Below are 19,894 nucleotides of genomic sequence, written 5' to 3'. Positions count from 1 at the left end.
TAATGAAAATATTGCCTAATGTTCAACAATGCATGGCAATGATTCTTGTCCAGCACTGAATCAGATTTAACGGAGCTTTACTGACCTCTACTGGCAATGACGCAAACTTTTCCATAATTATAGTGAGATTCAAGATTCAAGATTGGTTTATTGTCAGTACAAAAGCATACCGTGTATTGAAAAAATGTTTCACACAGACCCTCCATAGTGCAATATATATATATATTGCACTATGGAGGGTATATATATATATATATATATATACACACACACACACACAAAACTATACTAACTAAAATTAAAGCTTAAATACTGTACAGGTGATAAGTAGAACTTTTCTGTACAATGAACAGGTCAAAAAGGATATAACTGTAGAACATCATGTAGGAGTGCTTGTGAGTGGATATGTTGGATGTTTCAAATAGGACACACAAGACAAGACAAACATGTGCAAAAAGAGCAGCGATGTGCAAAATGAGTTGATATGTACAAAAATCAGGTGTATCAGGCTGGAAGTGTATTGTTGTTGAAGTGTATCAGTTTTTTGGTGATGCCAGTGCATTGAGAGCTCTGACTGCTTGTGGGAAGAAGCTCTTGCCATGTCTGCCAGTTACAGTAAGTGAAGTGAAAGATTTTAAAGTGAAGTGATTGTTAATGTGAAACACTGCAGCACAGCACACGGTGACACACAATGAAATATGTCCTCTGCTTTTAAGCCATCACCCTTGGTAAGCAGTTGGCAACCATGGCACGGGGAGAAGTGTGGGGACGGTGCTTTGCTCTGTGGCACCTTGGCGGCTCAGGATTTGAACCTTCCGATCACAGAGCCACTTCCTTAACCTCTAGGCCACCAATGCCCCTAAAACACAATAGATTACATTACATTACAATTATATAATTCCGAATGACATAGTTACGGCATCTGTATATCCTACACCCCATTAGAAAATACACAGTTTTTGTCATTTACATATTTTCATGACTGTCGAAACTGTTTCACTCCTTTCGTTTCTATATCTTGAGAAACATTTACAGTTTTTAAGCTTTAGTTTTAGTTAGTATAGTTTAGTTTAGTGTATATACATACTCATACATATATTTTTTATAGATGGGGGTTCTGTGTGAAACATGTGTATACTGTTGTACTGACAATAAATCTTGAATTTCATTGCTCGTCCTCCACTGCACCAAAACAGGCGGATTCTCAGCACCTCACCGGGGAAAACGGCCACGTTAATAGTTGGCAACGCAACGTTAATTAGGCCGCGGCTCCGAATGCAACAGTGCCTCCTATGTATTGTCATACAACTGCGCCCACTGTTGGAGCGTGGCTCCTCCTCCTCCCCTGCGCGCGGTACGTGCCCTGCGTCACCGGGCTCCTCCTCCTCCTCCGCGCGCGGTACGTGCCCTGCGTCACCTGGCTCCTCCTCCTCCTCCCCTGCGCGCGGTACGTGCCCTGCGTCACCTGGCTCCTCCTCCCCTGCGCGCGGTACGTGCCCTGCGTCACCGGGCTCCTCTCCCTCCGCGCACCAGACACGTCCAGACCGGAGACATGGCTCCGTGAACCTGCACATGGCGGCTCGCTGCCATGAACCAAAAAAGAACTCACCAAAAAAAAGCAACAACAACAACAACAACACACGCATCTGTAGCAACCCGGTTTGATTCATCCTGGATTTATCAATTTCAAAAAAAAAAAAAAAAAACAACCTCATCAGTATATGTCTTTTTTTTCTGTGTTTGGGGGAGGCTGTTTTCAACTCTACACATTCATCCAGGTACTTTACGCTTTTCATTTTCTTACGAACCCGGAAAATATTCCTTTCAAGATATCATGGGCGTGCAAGGTTTTCAGGAATACATTGAGAAGCATTGTCCGAACGCCGTGGTGCCGGTGGAGCTCCAGAAGCTAGCCCGGGGAAGCCTGGTTGGCGGCGGCAGACAGAGACCGCCTCAGGGTCCGCTCCGGCTCCTGGTGGACGCCGAGAACTGCCTCCACCGGCTGTACGGCGGCTTCTACACCGACTGGGTGAGCGGGGGCCAGTGGAACCACATGCTCCGGTACCTAGCCGCCCTCGCCAAGGCCTGCTTTAACGGGAACATCGAGCTCCTGGTCTGCTTCAATGGCGCCCTGGAGAAGGGCCGCCTGCACGAATGGGTCAAGCGGCAGGTGAACGAGAGGCAGACGGCGCAGCAGATCGTCAGCCACGTCCAGAACAAGGGCACGCCGCCGCCAAAGGTCTGGTTCCTTCCCCCGGTGTGCATGGCCCACTGCATCCGCCTGGCCCTCCTCAGGTTCCGCATCGGGGTAAGTGCGGCCACCGGCTCTCCCGGCGTGGGGCGGTTAGCTTAGCACCGAGCGGCTACACCCGGTTAGCCGCTCTCGGCCGGCCGCTGTCGACCCGTCCGCCTTCCTCAGGCAACCGGCCAACCTCCGGCCAAGTGGAGTGAGGGTCCGTGAGGGTCTAGATGCGTTCACTGCACCCGCAGTCATTCATTCATTCGCACGTTAGTGTTTTGCAGAAACGGCACCGAGCGCCAAGGTCAGTTGTCGTGTTATCAGGCTCGCCAATTCCGTCGTTGCGTTGCGATCGGGCTGCCATTCGTGCCCCGATGTGCACATTCGCACCAGCGCCTGTTGCGGGCCGCATCCTCGGCCGCGGGCGTGGGTATACGGTCAGGTGGGAGGTGGGGAGTGCATTGACGTTTTACCAAGTTCGGCCAACAGGTAGTTGTTGGTTCTCGTTTGAATGCATCGCCAGGAAATCGTCGTTAAATGCGGTTAAAAATGTTCTGGTTGCCCGTGTAAAATTCTGGTCCGGCCCCTTTGCTTTGCATCTGCAAATTAAACCGAGGTCCTAGCAGCGGATGATGATGATGATGATGATGGCACACACACACCCCCACCTCACTTTTTAATCCCTCATAGATTATGTGTCCAAGCAAGCAACTGCAGCACAAACGACAAAATTCTGCACTGCCTACACTGTCACATGCACGTGTGTGCAGTTCCTTTCCAGAAAGTGCATAGACGTTAGGGCGAGGAATATACAATTCCACATAGCATGCAAAAAACAGTCGTGCACTGGAAGTCCCTCCTTTATCCCATTGCAATAGGCTGCTGGGTGTGTGTCGCGTGGAGACCAGCGCTGGACTGCAATTGGCTCTCTGCGGGAACTGTCGCGTCACCCCTGTGCCGACAGCCACAGTTGAACAAGCAGGCCCTGACCATGTTCTGAGGGCTTGTTTCTGAAATGGGCGATCTGGTGTGGGCAAAGGCTTATGTGACCGAAGTCTGGGCACACGATGTACCATTTTGCAGCGTTATTGCTACGTGCGGTGAACACTGCTGATGTAACCTTCACGACCAATATCTTTTTTTTTTTTAAGTCACTCAACATTCATTTTATGTGCAAACGGGGTCTTCTGATTGTTCTATAGTTTGATCCTTGGTTGAAGGAGTTCAGATGTACAGTACAAGCCAAAAGTTTGGACACACCTTCTCATTCAATGTGTTTTCTTTATTTTCATGACCATTTACGTTGGTAGATTCTCACTGAAGGCATCAAAACTATGAATGAACTCATGTGGAGTTATGTACTTAACAAAAAGTGGAGACCTGGCCTCCACAGTCACCGGACCTGAACCCAATCCAGATGGACAAGTGCTAAAAACCTCTGGGAACTCCTTCAAGACTGTTGGAAAACCATTTCAGGTGACGACCTCTTGAAGCTCTTCGAGAGAATGCCATGAGTGTGCAGAGCAGTAATCAGCGTAAAGGGCGGCTATTTAGAAGAAACTAGAATATAAAACATGTTTTCAGTTATTTCACCTTTTTTTGTTAAGTTCATAACTCCACATGTGTTCATTCATAGTTTAGATGCCTTCAGAGAGAATCTACCAATGTAAATGGTCATGAAAACACATCGAATGAGAAGGTGTCAACTCTTGGCCTGTACTGTAGTTTCACAATGCTTTGCGTTAACTTGCTTTTTCCTGTGCTTGCAATACCTTTCAGGTTGTGCAGAGCATTGAAGACCACCATCAGGAAGTGATAGCCTTATACAGAGAGAATGGGTTCCATGGCTTGGTCGCCTACGACTCTGACTATGCCCTCTGCAGCATCCCCTACTATTTCAGTGCCCATGCCCTAAAGCTCAGCCGCAATGGCAAAAGCCTCACCACCAGCCAGTATCTGATGCACGAAGTTGCCAAGCAGCTGGACCTCAATCCAAATCGTTTTGTCATTTTTGCTTCACTTTTAGGTGAGCTCAAGTTTGAATTAAGTTTGGAATGTTTTTGCTTGGCTAGAGGTAGAGCCAGATGATGTATTGCAGGGACAGTTTATATTGCTCTTATTAAACATGTTTAAACGTTTGCAATGAAACGTGCCTTTCTAAACGTTAAGGTACAAACCATCTTCCTTTCTTTGCTCCTGAAGGTAATCACGTACTGCCTGATGAAGACTTGGCTGCCTTCCACTGGAGTTTACTTGGTCCAGAGCACCCTTTAGCTTCTTTGAAGGTACGGTTTGTAGTGATTTTGGTGGTCAGTAAGGAACAAGTCAATTGTGTGTGAGTTCTGAAGCCAGTTTTTCTGGTATCTCGAAAGTCTGGTTAAAAAAAAATCTTTGTAATCTTTGAACGAGCCGGGACAGGGTGGCCTAGCTGTTAATGAAACAGCCCTCGTAATCAGAAGGTTGCAGGTTCGAATCCCAATCCACCAAGGTGCCACTGAGCAAAGCACCGTCCCCACACACTACTCCCCGGGCACCTGTCATGGCCGCCCACTGCAGTTTTTCAGGTCATTTTCGTGGATAGGTGAAGTGCATGCACAGATTTCTGGTTTCGTCTCAAGAGTATTTAATCCCATTTACATTCTTGTTGGAATTTCAAGGGACACATAAATCTCACTGTAAGAAGCAAAAACCTCTAGTTTCCTAGACAACCAGAATAAAACATAGTCTGGCACTATGCAAGAATAACTTAACTATTGTGCATGTGCTTTTTCAAAAACAGGCGAAAATAGTTCTGATTCTGGAAACAGAATTGAATCTGGCACTATTTGAAAGTTAGATTGCAGTAAGAGGATTCATGACTGTGACCCTGACAATTGACTTTGTTCTCATCATGTCTCAAGACGTGAGCATGTTGCTCCAGGGTTTCAGTGCCTCCGTAGCTGCACAGCCTCTTTGAAAATAATGTAACTCTGTGAGCAAAAGTTTCATCATTTCAACCGCCCTGTCAAGGTTTTTATTGGTCTATTAGACTAGATTATTTTTTGCAAAGGATGACAGAACAATGCTGTAAATTCTGTCACAATTTTTATATTAAAGGACAGTTGAGAACAATATAGAAAATATACTGATGTCTTGGTAAATTGTGGCTTGTTTATTTTTCATACTGTACATATCAGTACTGGATCCCAAAATATTGCTTTATAGACTTTTTTTTTTGGGTCCCTATTGGTCTGATGTTTCAGCCATAAAGAAAATCTGCATCTGTTTTTTTTTTTTTTTTGTAAGTGGACCTCTTGGACGTGTGACTGGGTGCTCTTTCCACAACAGGTGCGTGCTCACCAGCTCGTGCTCCCCCCATGTGACGTTGTAATAAGGGCTGTGGCGGACTACGTCCGCAACCTCAAAGATGTCAATGACCTGGAAGCCATCTCTAAAGACATCTTCAGGCATTCACAGGTTATCTGCTGCAGCTGACCGCCCGCTTGTTTTGTTTCATTGCAGAATTTAGAAATTTGTGGATAACGTTGTTGAAAAGTTGCCTTGTCATTAAAATGAACTCGGCATGTGAAGTGGTCAGACCTCAATCATCCCAGCTAACTGTTTGTGGTAGTGGTAGTAGTCTAGTGGGTAACACACTCGCCTATGAACCAGAAGACCCGGGTTCGAATCCCACTTACTACCATTGTGTCCCTGAGCAAGACACTTAACCCTAAGTTGCTCCAGGGGGACTGTCCCTGTAACTACTGATTGTAAGTCGCTCTGGATAAGGGCGCCTGATAAATGCTGTAAATGTAAATGTAAACTGTTTTATATGGCTGCATTGTGTTCTAGTCCAGAACCGATGACAAAGTCCTCCGTTTCAAGATGGCTGTGGAGTACTACTCTGCAGCCAGCAAGCCTCCTCACTTCTGTCCTTATTTAGGTAAGAAATGTTTTCTGTAATCTGTAATACGCTGCGTGCATAGTTCTCTACCTCCATGGTCACATCTGTATAGGTGATATACTGTCATTATTTGTCTGAGAAAATTTAGTAGGTTTATTTATGCTTTTTTTTTGTTTTTTTTTTTGTATTTACTTAAAACTGCAGGGTGTCTGGCTTTTCATTCATTTTTGTGTTTTTGTTGAAACTCATTTTTTCTGTGTAATGTTATTTTTTCCCTTTCATTTTCCAGTTTTATGTGTTGTATTTTAAGGCCAGGGCTTGGAGGCAAGTTTGGTTCTCTTTCCTCTCTGTAGAGCTGACCAGCTCACAGCAATGTGAGAAATTTTCCCATGTGCCCAGTCCTTGTATGCAGCCTGGAATGGCCGTAATGCCCTGTGCATACAAATAGGCTCCTTTAGAAAGGCCCCTTGCATAGTTGTTGCCAGTTTGGAAGATCTTTCCTGTGCCAAAGCTTGAAAAGTTTCATTGCAGGTTCACTGGAGGGGTCCTCCTTCAAGGTGTTGTAGTGCAGCGGTTTCCCAGTAGTGCTGTCAGTTCTCACTTTGGTTCCCAGTCACTTCTATGAGTGCATCTCTTGTTATTAAAGGCAAATTTACAACAACATTGTAAATAAATAGCCTGTGTACTAGTAGCTAGGGCTGCGCGGTGAAAGCAGTATATCAGTATGCTTTGTAAATTTGGGCAACGGGAGAGATTTTGATTGTACCAACCTACTGCATAAATATCCACCCCTCTCAACATCTGCGTGAAACCACGTCTACTTGAAGCACGAGCCATTAGTTTTGGGCGAGAGCACAGAGCGCACGACAGGGTTTTTCGTGGATCATTTAAAAAGTCCTAAATTGAAGTTTAAAAAAGAAAAAAATATGAACAAGTATAGTGTTCTTGAAATATTTTCTGGTATTATTTTAATGTAAACTCTACCAGTGAATACATAACATTTTAGGATTTTCTGTAATCACTCGCATTATATAAATAGCGGCTATTTCACTTAAACTTTCACAGTAAACTTTCAGTAGAATTGCCAGATATTGTTTTATCTGGTATACATTTATGCTATAGGTTGATGTAGCTGTAAAAATTTTATTATACAACTTCCTGCTGCAGTACCTTTGCATTGGACACGTTACCCTTTCAAAAACAGTTCCATTTAAATTTACTTACCAAATTTTAAACCGCAATATAGTCTGCCGTCTATGGTTAAATGTATATAGCAATTTTAATTTTATACGATATCGCACAGCCCTATTAGTATTTGTTTCTAATGTTGCTGTGATTTTAAGCTTTTGATGTCTTGGCAACATGACTTCTTTCCCAACCTACATATTTTCCCACTAGTGTGAGGGTGGTGGTTTGATCTGGTTAAACTACATCATTTTCCTAATCAGATGCTGGAATTCTGAATATTATATAGAAAAATAATATCTTTCAATATTGAAACATCATTATGATTCTGAAAAGGTGTAAAACTTTACTGTCTCTTGCTTCACATTGTACGTGTGAAGCAAGAGACAGTCGGGTTAAGCCTGCTGTGTTGCAAATGAGAAACAAGGATTAGTTTACACTGCACACATAATCAGTAGTGTCTAGGATAAGCTAAATGGGCAAATATAGCCAGTTGTCATCAAGAAATGTCACCTCGTTCTTAGGAAACCCGATGGCTGTTAACTCTGTTTCCCTGTTTTATTACAGTCAGACCAAATCAATTTGGAGTGCCTGCAGTTGTGCCACAGTACGCACCTCCACAAATGCTCAACATTCCACAGGCTCCCCTTCCAGAGAAAACTGGGGTGAGTTCCTGGAATTGGCCTGGACCTGTGAAGCCCATGTTTTCATGCGCCAGACAGTGTCAAACCTTTGTCTTCATTTCCTTTCTTATCTCAGGTCCAGCATGTCTACTCGCCTCAGCTGGCCGAGCCTGGTGTGGCGCTGGACTCGGTGGGGAAAGGGCTCCCAGATCAGAACAGCTTCGGCAACATTCCTCACGAAGGAAAGCACACGCCACTTTATGAGAGATCATCGCCCATCAACCCTGCCCACGGCAGCAGTCCCAACCATGCGGACCCAGCGTTCTTTAACACGTCCTCAACGTCCTCCTCCTCGGAGAATGAAGAGTCTACGGGCACCACTGCCAAGTGAGTGCAGACCTACAGTACAGACCAAAATTTTGGACACACCTCATTCTATGTGTTTTCTTTATTTTCGTGACCATTTGCATTGGTAGATTCTCACTGAAGGCATCAAAACTATGAATGAACACATGTGGAGTTATGTACTTAAAGAAAAAAGGTGAAATAACTGAAAACATGTTTTATATTTTAGTTTCTTCAGAATAGCCGCCCTTTGCTCTGATTACTGCTTTACACACTCTTGGTATTCTCTCGATGAGCTTCAAGAGGTCGTCACCTGAAATGCTTTTCCAACAGTCTTGAAGGAGTTCCCAGAGGTGTTTAGCACTTGTTGGCCCCTTTGCCTTCACTCTGCGGTCCAGCACACCCCAAACCATCTCGATTGGGTTCAGGTCCAGTGACTGTGGAGGCCAGTATATAACTCCACATGTGTTCATTCATAGTTTGGATGCCGTCAGTGAGAGTCTAGTCATGAAAATAAAGAAAACACGTTGAATGAGAAGGTGGGTCCAAACTGTTGGCCTGTAATGTAAATGTCTGAGCATCACCAAGCACAGAAAAAAGTGAATAAATAAATATACACACACATAATTTGTGGAGAAATTGAACAGCAATTTTAAATAAGATATTTCTTGAGCCTAAACAGCTCCCATAGTCCACCCCATAAATCGCCTTGCTTGGAAATCATTGTGGAGATGTGATTTAAAAATTGCTGTGCAGTCTGAAATAATTGCTTAGCTTGTTGTAAGGCCTTGTGACTCGTCTACAGTCTCTCATCTCTTGCATATAGTCAAAGTAACAGAAGTGAGAGACATCAAGTGTCTGTCATATTTTAATATAATGCGCGGCACAACAAAGAAACCACGTAAACTGTGTGGCTGCAGCTCATTAGTTTATCGATAAAACCGCTAATGGTTCATGTGTCTCCACAGTCATATAAGTGACCATAAGGGATGGGAAAAGCAAGGTAATCAGATGGACAACATACCAGAGGGAGACCTGGGGAACCAAATTAAAGTAAGTTGTGGTTTTAATTAGCACATGTTCTCAAGCAAGCGGACACATACGCTGCATGCTTTCATCACTTGCCCACCACCACCTAAGATAAACAGTTATAGTTAAGAGCCTGGCACTACGCTGATAAGTGCTAGAAGTTGATATGCTCAGTATTTTTTTTTTAATATATATTTTTATGTTTTATTTTCTTCCAGGGATAAGAGCCTGTTTGTCATCTTGCAAGATTGTAGACAGGGCTGCAGGTTTGGTTAATGGTGTAATAATTTTTTTCCCCCCTGTATTCCGTGTACCCAGTCTGATCCCTCGGAGAGTCCGGTGCTGGAGGTGGGCAGTCCTCATGGTATGAACGCACAGATTCCATCCCTCCTCTCGATGCCAACCAGGAACCACATGGACATTACCACGCCGCCCCTGCCTCTGGTGGCCCCCGAGGTGCTGCGGGTGGCTGAGCACCGGCACAAGAAGGGCCTTATGTACCCTTACATTTACCACGTCTTGACCAAGGTTAGGAGAGTTTCCTTGCACAGAAATCCAAAGACCTTAGAGTCTGTTTTGCACCTCGTGCTTTTGGAAGCGTTTTGTTTATTTCATAGCCTGTTCTGGCTGAATAAAAAGTGTAGTCACACCACTAGCTCCTATTTTTATCCTTCTATTTTAGGGACAGCTGCATGGTTGTAATGATGGCAGACTTTACAATTGCATACATAATCGTCAGCTGTAGTAGGGGTGGGCGGTATTAGCAAGCAAAAGATAAATCTCATTTTGGCGACAGCAATAATTCAGTAATTAGAAGGTATTTTGCTTTTACAGAATGTGATTGTTACTATCAAAAGCCCACAAGATACTGCCTTTTTAAGGCTGCCAATGTTCTATCTGTAACTTTTTACATAAGAAAAAAAAAAGTCCTGTTTCTGAATTGAACTTTTCAGAAGCATATTTATATCGCAATATGAATTTGATGCCATATCGCACAGCCCTAATTTAACATTAATACGAGTTCCCCTAATCTGACTATGGTCCTGCAATGGCTAGAAATGGTGATGGCTGTAAAGCGATTTGGTCATTCTGTTTCGCCGTTCAGAGGGTGGCAGCTCAGACGGCTGGATCTGGAATTTCTGCTATTATGTCATCATAAGGGGAAAAGTTACCTGCCGTTTCTCACGCTTTTTCCAGCCAGAGGAACACTATTTTCTGTCAGCGCCAAACATTGTGGTTTGTGAATGGTGTTTGTCATTTCCGTGAATTGCCTCAACATCTACAGGCCGCTCTCCTCCTCGTCACGTCTCTTCTCCTCATTTGCATTTAATGCTACAGACACACTGAAATGGCGAGTACTGAGGAAATCTCATTGTGTGCCTGGCTAAAAATGGCTATAACTCTGCACTAAGGTGAAATTTTGGAATGATGGGACCACTAAGACCCATATAAAAGCAAAAAAAAAAAGTAAGACGGGACTTTTTTTTTTAAAGGCTTGTTTTAACCATTTTGAAAATGTCACACACTGTTGGTAAATGTGCAAGACCATCTTCTTTACTGCATTCAAGCTCTCTCAAAGTTTCTCAGATGCACTGTACACGTTCTTCTTCCAAAGCCCTCATTGTTACTGTGGTGTGGTTAGCAGTTTTTTTTTTTTTTTTTTTGCTGAGTGAAATGGAAAGCAATAAATGAACTGCTCTCTGGCATGCATGTACACTGTTAACGATGAGCCGCGTGAATAGCCAGTGAGAGCAAGCGTGGGTGGTGTTCATTCATTCAAGGCTTTTTAGCAGATGCTCTTATATCCAGAGCAACTTGCGATGGTAGTACGTTGAGTTTGAGCCTGTGACCCACTAGGCTAATACCTCTCCGGATGGGTGGGTCATTCGGAGTAGCTGTATAAAACTCCTACTGACACTGACATGCTCTCTCTGACAACGGTCACAGTACAGTAAGTAGTTGTGCAGCACAGCTTACTTTGTAACGTACTGGGACTTCTTTTAGTCTTCTCCGTATAAATCCCTTCAAAATGGCTACACAGATCAGTGCCATATGCAGTTACATTAAACCAGTGTGATTGTTATTGATTTCTAGTGTAGTTGTTGGTTTGCAGAGGTACGACAGCACTTTCACAGTGAGACATCCTGCTGAGTTGGGTCACTGATGGTCTTTGACCTGAAATTAAGCTGGGAATTTGAATTTGCACATTTTTGTCGATTTTGGTCTTCACAGTTCACCAGTTAGCCTGAATGGGACTCGATTTAACCAAGGGTTGCATCTGGAAGGGCGTCCAGCATAAAACCTTTGCCAAATCGTGGTCTGCTGTGGCGACCCCTAACGGCAGAAGTCGAAAGGACATGTTGTTTTCTGAAATCCTGACTGGTTAGCTTAGCTTCCTCATGACCACGCCTTAAATCCAGTACTAAATACATTTCCTCTGCCTGTGTTTACAGCAGGGCTGTGGCCGGTTACTATGGTTAATTGTCATTTCTTGATTTGCTATTAAAGATAATGGGTAGTCTTGTACAACAGTGCACTGGGGCAGTGCTAACGACATTGGCAATGCCTAGCAAGTAAGGAAGCAGCCCCATAATCAGAAGGTTGCCGATTCGAATCCCGGGCCACCAAGGTGCCACTGAGCAAAGCCCCATCATGGCTGCCCACTGCTCACCAAGGGTGATGGTTAAATGCAGAGGACTCATTACATTGTGTGCAAAAACTTGTCAGCTGTCTTTACCAATCAAAGTTACTCAGTCATATTATGTAAGAATTTTGCAGCACATTTCCAAGCAAAGTGAATGGACAAACAAAGCAGGGACAAAATCACAATTTTATGCAAATGAATCTTGCCTTCACCAGCCGGTGCTCAGTCTGATGCACATCCTAAATGATTCAGCTAAAAATATGACTGCGGGCTGTGAAGCTAGAAGAAGATTGTAGCTGCTTTGTCGGCATCTTTGCTTCTTCTCCGTATACATTTACCATGTTGGAGTCTCTGTTATGAACACTACAGAGCAGTCAAACCGGTTTCTCTGCTCATATTTCATAAGAACACTGGGAAAAAAAAAAAAGAATCTTTTAGGTGCCCTGTGCTGCTTCCCTCCCTGCCCTTCTAATTGTGTATTTGTTGGTGGTGTCTCTCTATGCAGGGCGAAATTAAGCTGTCAGTCACCATCGAAGACGAAGCTAACAAAGACTTGCCTTCCGCGGCGCAGCTGTTCCGGCCCATCCGCCAGTATGTTTACGGGGTTCTGTTCAGCCTGGCCGAGGCCAAGAAAAAGGCAGAGAGACTTGCCATGAGGAGAAACCGCCTCCCGGAGTGTGAGTGACATGCAAACACCAGTGTATCGCCACACTATCATTTTGTTGGTACCTTTTAAAAGACGTAAGACTGCAGATGGGCTTTGCAGTAGGATTTAGATGGTTTGTTTAACCATGCCACTTTTATGGGGGGGGTGAACAGACGTGTGACACTGTAGTAGTGAAAATAACATTGCAATAAGTGTACCACTTCTGAGAAGTGTTATTACACCTTAAAATCACTGTGCCTCAGCTTTTTATAGCTTAACCTCATTAACAAGCAGCAACCTGACCTGCCAGGCATTACAACTTGGTGTTTTGGCCACTTATCAATCCACAGATCAGCCAGTGATCGTAAAAGAGTGGGCAGCCTATAAGGGCAAGTCTCCCCACACACCAGAGCTGGTGGAGGCACTGCCCTTCCGGGAGTGGACTTGCCCCAACCTGAAGAAGCTGTGGCTGGGCAAGGCCGTGGAGGACAAGAACCGGAGGATGAGGGCCTTCCTGGCCTGCATGCGTTCCGACACCCCAGCCATGCTGAATCCTGCCAATGTTCCCACACCCCTCATGGTGCTCTGCTGTGTGCTCCGGTGAGAGCGAACCCTGTTGTGGGACACCACATGACACAGTTTTTCAAATATCTGAGAATGAATTAGCAAAATTTATTTATTTATTTATTTTTGAAAGTGGACTTAATAACAGAAACGTGAAAGTGCTATTATGTGCAAACAACATTTTAAAAGCATAGTACAAGAATACACTTTAGTCCAGTCAGCGTAAAATTTCCAGTGCCAGTCTGATTTATTGTATTGAATATGTACATCAGAAGGTAAGATAGATTTGCATATATCTATGAATATTTTCTCGTAAGAGAGCAGGAGCCTGTTTTGTGGGTCACCAGTTGAAAAGTTCAAAACCACTGCCTATATTTGGTTGAATAAATTAACTCCTACTTCCTCTGCCTGTATCATATTAACATATTATTGGTCAATTCAAGTCTTTATTTAAAGCCCATTTAAATTGTGGTTTTGGATAAAAAGTATTAACCCTATTAACATTTATTTTTGTTTTAATTTAATTTGGTCTGAATTTTTATTTGTAATTAAGCCTAAGAGTCAGGTGGGTTTCAGAATCCGTTCCTGGTTTTGTAATATTGTTCCCTTCTGTGTTTTGCCTCAGGTTTATGTTACAATGGCCAGGAGTAAGAATTTTGCGTCGTAATGAACTTGACGCTTTCCTAGCCCAAGCACTTTCTCCTAAGCTATATGAACCAGACCAGCTGCAGGAGCTGAAGGTGATTGTGTAGTCATTTGTTATATGAGGGGTGTCCAGTGAAAGTCTGGTGATGTCAGCTGCGCACTTGTTGAGAAATCCGTAAAGGAGCAAGGGGAGGAGGAGGATTGGGTTCAAATATCATTTAAAACCCTCATTAACAACAGGATCAAATTACCTCTGGGGTGGATTACTGTAAAACTACCAGATCACTGATTTTACCAGACACGCCTCATATCATTACACAAAGCTTATAAGCTAAGCATGTGTTCATGGCAGACTGGAAGGAAAAAAAAAAGATGATCTATCTTTTTTTATGACTTGTATGAGAGCGCTGAGTGGATGGTTTTTATGTGTGTGGATGGTTTACTGTAACTTGCATCGCCGAGTTGGTTAATTATTAGCTCCGAGTGTATTCTGTCGATGTTGTGTAAGCCATCCACGTAGAGCTGCGCTTCTCTTTTGTGTCCACGCTGTTTGTCCTTGCTGTGCTGTCTCTGTCAGGGTGTGAATGCTGTGCAATGTGGCTGTCTATAGGCCGCTCTCGCTGGCTTTGTGCGTCGCTGGAAAGAGTGGCTCGCTGCTGCGGACAGATTGAATAGTTGGGCTTCCTCACGCTTGCTTTGTGCTTTGAGCCTGGTTGACTGATGTGGCGGCTGGGCTGCTCCTAGTTTTTGTCCCTCCCTGTTTCTGTGGCACCAAGGGTCTTGTCGGTGTTTGCGCATCATGACCGACGAAGGTAATTGAGCACATTGTTAATGTTTCTGTCCTCAGATTGACAACCTGGATCCGCGAGGTGTTCAGTTGGCCGCCCTGTTTATGAGTGGGGTAGACATGGCACTGTTCGCCAACGACTCATGTGGCCAGCCAATCCCCTGGGAGCACTGCTGCCCCTGGATGTACTTTGATGGCAAGCTTCTCCAAAGCAAACTCATCAAGGCCAACAGGGAGAAAGCCCCCCTCATTGACCTCTGTGATGGTCAGGTAAAGCACCATAACTTTATGGTATGATGTATTACTGCACACAGCTGATTGAATGAAGGATCTAGGTCCAAAATGCCAATGCCAGGTATGATTGATTTGTAAATGCATACAAACGGCAGAGGATCCAGCATTGATAAGAACTGAACCACTGGTAGCCTAAAGTAATACTATAATGATAGAATGCAAATACTCTAGGTGCCAGATAGTGTAAAATATTTGTTTTAGGACATTGATCACCCACAACCTTATGACCAAACACCTAAGTAATATCTAGGTCCCTATTTTGCCTCCAAAAGCTGTCCCAACCCATCTTTCCCAGAACATCCCACAGTTGAAAATAAACTAACAAATAAATAAAGGATCATCTTATCTGATCAGTTGGAGTGGAGAATTTGGAGTCAACACATCAAACCATTTTAAAGCAATTTTTTATTCTGTTGCGTGGTGCCTTATTCTGTTGAAAGAGGACACTGCCATCAGGGAATACAGTTTCCACACAAAAACAGGACCCTCAGTTTCCCAGCAGAACAATGCCCAAAGCAATATGCCTCCTCCGCTGCCTTGTCTTCTTCCCATGGAGCATTATTTTGCCATCTTGTGCCCAGAAGGGGACAACTTCTTCTATTTTTCCGTTCTGATGCTCGCATGTCCTCTAGAGGGGTTTTTGCTGGTGAACTTGGGGTCAGTGTGGAAACACATTTTGAGGAGACTCTGGAGATGCTGTAACCCAGCCCACCCAGTCATCACAATTTGGTCCTTGTCACTGTTTTTTTTTCAACTTCAAGGCCAAAATGTCCACTTGTTGCTGCCTTATAAACACCACCCACTGCAAGGTGCTACCATAATTATTCACTTTGCCTGTCAATGTTATGACTAGTTTAACATTTTTTCTTTTTCTCTTTGTGCTAATGAAGTATTTTATGTTTTTCAGGCCGAAGATACTACTTTGTGCATATTGGGTGTTGTCACTTCTTTGTTTCTCCCCATAGAACGAACTGGTAGCCAAGGTGGAGAAAATGCGGCAGAGTATTTTAGAGGGACTGAATTTCTCTCGGCCACCGCCACACCACCTCCCGTTCCCTCCGCCGGCACCGCATGGCATGCCCTTCTATCCCCCCAACGGTACCTTCTACCCCCCACCTCCCATGCCCCCACCACAATCCAGGGGCAGAGGAATGCCTGGTAAGAGCTGGAGTACTGACGTTATCAAACTTCTCAGAGTTTTATCAGCCCATATCTGCATAGTATAATCACATTACAATAACTAGAATATCAAGAACTTCTTCATCTTATAAACCAAAAATGTGCATCTTAAAGCTTTTGAAATGTCAATCATTCAAATGTCACATTTTAACCAGGTTAAATGACCGAATTCTCGCACTGCTGTCAGATTGGTCTGAAGTAGTAGTGTTATGATCACAGGCTGTGCTGTTCTGATGGAGGGGGGTTCTTTTGGGTATTCGGATGTGGCTGTAAGATTCCTTTACCTCCCTGCCAGGGCTTCAGACCATTTCCTCGCAGGGTGGCAAACTTGAGATTGCTGGCACCGTGGTTGGCCAGTGGGCTGGCACTCGGCGTGGCCGTGGGCGAGGCGCCTTTCCCATCCAGGTGGTGTCAGTGGGTGGACCGTCTAGAGGGTAGGTCAGCAGTGTTTGTCTCTTTTGCATCGACTTCTTTTTACAGTTTTCTGTTTTTCTATGCTTGTTTCTTAATGCATATTATGATTATGAGCACTAAGCATTATTATTATGTGCAGCTTTTTATTAAGTGGAAACAAATAAGATTTCAAAAGGTGTCTGACCTGATCAGATCTGATATATTGTGTTTTTGGTTGTGAGAATTAACCATGCTGCTCCACAGTCGACCAAGAGGTGTGATCTCAACTCCTGTTATAAGGACATTTGGTCGAGGAGCCAAATTCTACGGTAGAGGATTCAAGAGTCAGGTGTACCAGGTGTGTAAGAACAATCCCTATGGTACGGTACTGTGTACAGTAATATGTATTTTTAATATGGACACCTCACTAACATACACACGAATTTGCTATTTATTAGGTATCCTTACCAAATAACACTGTTATCAGCTGTCAGAAACTGCAGAAACAGGAGACTGTTAATTGCCACATATATAGCCGCACCCACACGTAGATGGTTGCATATGCATGATGTTCACCAGTGAGTGGTGATTATTTACTATATACTTTATATATTAACTGTAGACTATGGCATCCTTCTTATGAGCAACACAAATTGTCCATTGAGGGTATATTAAAGATTAAAACCAACACAAGTACATGTTGTGGAGATGGTAGGATATAAAGATTTGAAGCATCAATAAAATGAAAGAGAAGTGGTGATTAATTATTAATTCCCAGCATCTCTCCAAAATGCATCTTTGGTCTTCAGAACTGTTTTGTCATAATCATTTCGTGCTTTTCTTCAGCACCTTTTCTCTGAACAGCTTTTTTTTGTCTGTGTTCCTAACAGATCAAGCCGGTGTACACGTCTACGGTGAATGAGGAGAGGAATAAGCCCAAGGCGGAGGAGACCAAGTCTCTGTCCTCAGAGAGCTCCACAGCCGAGAACGGTGTAGAGGGTAAAGAGGCAGAGCAGCTGAATGGGAGCAAAGATGATAGCAGGGCTCCCAACCAACCTGAAAGTGCCTTTAGTAATGACTCTAAAATGTGCAATACTAATCCTCATTTAAATGCACTAAATGCAGACAGCGAGCACAACAGAGACGAAGCTCTGGGCGCCGCTGTCTTAAAAAAAGAAGAGTAAACCTATTTTTGTAGAGAGGGTGAAGGATGTTTGGTTGTTCAGGGTTAGGAAAATCTGGAAAGATGGAAAGCCTACAGTTGGTGTGCATTTTTTCCTCTCCGAAAGCAAATATGAGGCTGTAAGGAAATTCAAAATCCCTCTTTTTCAAGCCAGGGAGTTAAAAACAGTAGTGATGACTTTATTTCTCTCAAAAACAAAGCAAATGACAAGTATACCAGTTCTATAGAAAACTACTACCAGTATAAAGGAGTAAGATGGTTCAATCCCTTGTCACGGATAACTACACGTCTCAAACTGGTTACATTTAAGTTTTTTTTTTTGTTGTTGTTTTTTTCCTCTTGTGATACTAAAACCAGAAAATAATACTCTCATTGGGATGTCCTTAGGACCTACATGTTGAGATACTCTTCCAGTACTTGGCACCATATATTTGCCATTTGTGATAGTTTTTTTTTTTTTTTTTTTGGGTCACAATTTATACAAGAATTGATCTCACAAGTGAAAAGAGAGAAACCAAGAACCACATTTCTCACATGGGGTCATCATTGTGGGTTAAACATGTTATTAAAATGTGCAGAATGTTTTTTTGAAATTTAAGTAATTGTAGAATTAAATACAGCAGCTTAAGTTCTGATCTCATTATGTCATAATTTAGCTATATAATAAGTAACACATCAAGAAGCGGTTATTAAATCACAAATGATGCAGATATTTTTTCGACGAGACGTTTAAAGAAATAAAGAAAAGAAAAAGCAATGCCGATACATTTTGTGTCTGAAATAGCCATGCATCAGTGATCAATGTGGTTTCTTGACTCAAATGTAGAACCTAGTACAACTGTTTCCGCTGAACTTTATGCATGGTTCACAATTTTAAAAGGTGTGTAGTTATTATGCATGTTGTCCTTTTTCTTCCATCTTTACAAGTACTGTGCCCATTTGGAAAATGAAAAAAAGGCAAATGATCAGTAATAGTCCTATAACGGTGTTAACTGTTTAGTCAGTAACTGATTTGCTCTATCCTTAAATTTTTTGTGATTTTATTGACCTCTGTTGCATTTAATCAAAAAATTTTTTACAAAAACATTATCTAGCCACGTTGAATATTGTTAACCCTGGTGTACTCATAACTGTATACATTATTGTTCTCTGTTGCTGTTTTCTGCATTCATGTTAGCGATTCACATCTCTCTGGGAAAAAAAAAAAGAAGAAAAACTGTTGAAAAAAAGCTTTTATCTTAAATTTACCCCCCTTTTTTCGTAGCTGGAAAACAAGTTCGGCCAGGCGCTTGACCTTCCCATTCAGAGTTTAGCATAAGCAAAACCTATAGCCATTTTTGATGTTTACTTTAGTGTTTTCAAGAAACTTATTGTACTTCTAAACAAGAATCATTACTTAACTTTTTCCATCTAATCCTCCTGATGCTTTTCATTGCACATTAGTGATCAGAAATATGGTGTACTCCCCAGTTCCCCGCCCGCAAGACTAAATAGGTTACCTTGATGTAAGTTGATCGGAGTTCTTACCTAACTCATGGATTGTCAAAGAATGAACTACTGTTGGGTTTGAGTGATTGTTGATGGATTGTGGTGTGGCGTATTTGAAGGAAACTGAATGCAACTTACAATGCTTAATAAAAGTCTTTATTCTTTTAGTATAAATCCAGTGTTTGGGCCATGGTTTGTTCATCTTGACTAGATGAAGTTTACCAGTTCTGCATTTATTGCTCAAGTGCCGCTGGTTGCAGTAATTACTGCTGAAGCCAGTTCCTTGTCTATTTTATTCAGGTTGCTTTAAATAATCGTGTCTTCTCTGCATATTTATTGTTATTACTCAACGCATAGGTAATAAATTGTGAGACTGAGCCTGCCATCTACTGGAAGGCCATCAAGGCCATTATCACGTTAACAGGACTGGGTGGAAATGATAGCACAAGGGCTTAAAATAAGGGCTTTTATTTATTATTTCCCCCCCCCCTGTTAAAATTTGCCCCCTTAACACCATGTGAATTATGTATGGTTTTTGTAAAATAAAATGTAATTATAACCTTTATTACTAAAAAGGGGGGTGGTAGTAGCCTAGTGGGTAACTCACTCGCCTATGAACCAGAAGACCCGGGTTCAAATCCCACTTACTACCATTGTGTCCCTGAGCAAGACACTTAACCCTAAGTTGCTCCAGGGAGACTGTCCCTGTAACTACTGATTGTAAGTTGCTCTGGATAAGGGCGTCTGATAAATGCTGTAAATGTAAT

At 43.0% G+C, this 19,894-nt stretch overlaps 1 protein-coding gene across 1 annotated transcript; it reads left to right on the top strand.

Moving 5' to 3' along the window:
• Positions 1-1,505: 1,505 nt before the first annotated feature.
• Positions 1,506-19,305, top strand: LOC114800305 (constitutive coactivator of PPAR-gamma-like protein 1 homolog). The gene is made up of 17 exons (XM_028997476.1): positions 1,506-2,308; positions 4,019-4,265; positions 4,442-4,524; positions 5,567-5,695; positions 6,071-6,161; positions 7,875-7,972; positions 8,067-8,317; positions 9,244-9,328; positions 9,623-9,832; positions 12,454-12,625; positions 12,945-13,194; positions 13,784-13,898; positions 14,651-14,860; positions 15,850-16,042; positions 16,359-16,497; positions 16,721-16,814; positions 17,347-19,305. Exons 1-17 carry the CDS (start codon positions 1,589-1,591, stop codon positions 17,638-17,640), a joined length of 3,381 nt encoding a protein of 1,126 aa, XP_028853309.1. The 5' UTR covers positions 1,506-1,588; the 3' UTR covers positions 17,641-19,305.
• Positions 19,306-19,894: the final 589 nt, after the last annotated feature.

Source organism: Denticeps clupeoides, chromosome 12, assembly GCF_900700375.1.
Source record: "Denticeps clupeoides chromosome 12, fDenClu1.1, whole genome shotgun sequence".
Classification (NCBI taxonomy): domain Eukaryota; kingdom Metazoa; phylum Chordata; class Actinopteri; order Clupeiformes; family Denticipitidae; genus Denticeps; species Denticeps clupeoides.
This window is presented reverse-complemented; position numbering and strand designations above follow the sequence as displayed.

Excerpts from the sequence above, each read along its gene's own strand:
- LOC114800305 (XM_028997476.1), top strand. The coding sequence starts at position 1,589 with ATGAACCAAAAAAGAACTCACCAAAAAAAAGCAACAACAACAACAACA. Across the intron at positions 2,309-4,018 it reads TCCTCAGGTTCCGCATCGGG|GTTGTGCAGAGCATTGAAGA; the intron begins GTAAGTGCGGCC and ends AATACCTTTCAG. Across the intron at positions 6,162-7,874 it reads TCACTTCTGTCCTTATTTAG|TCAGACCAAATCAATTTGGA; the intron begins GTAAGAAATGTT and ends GTTTTATTACAG.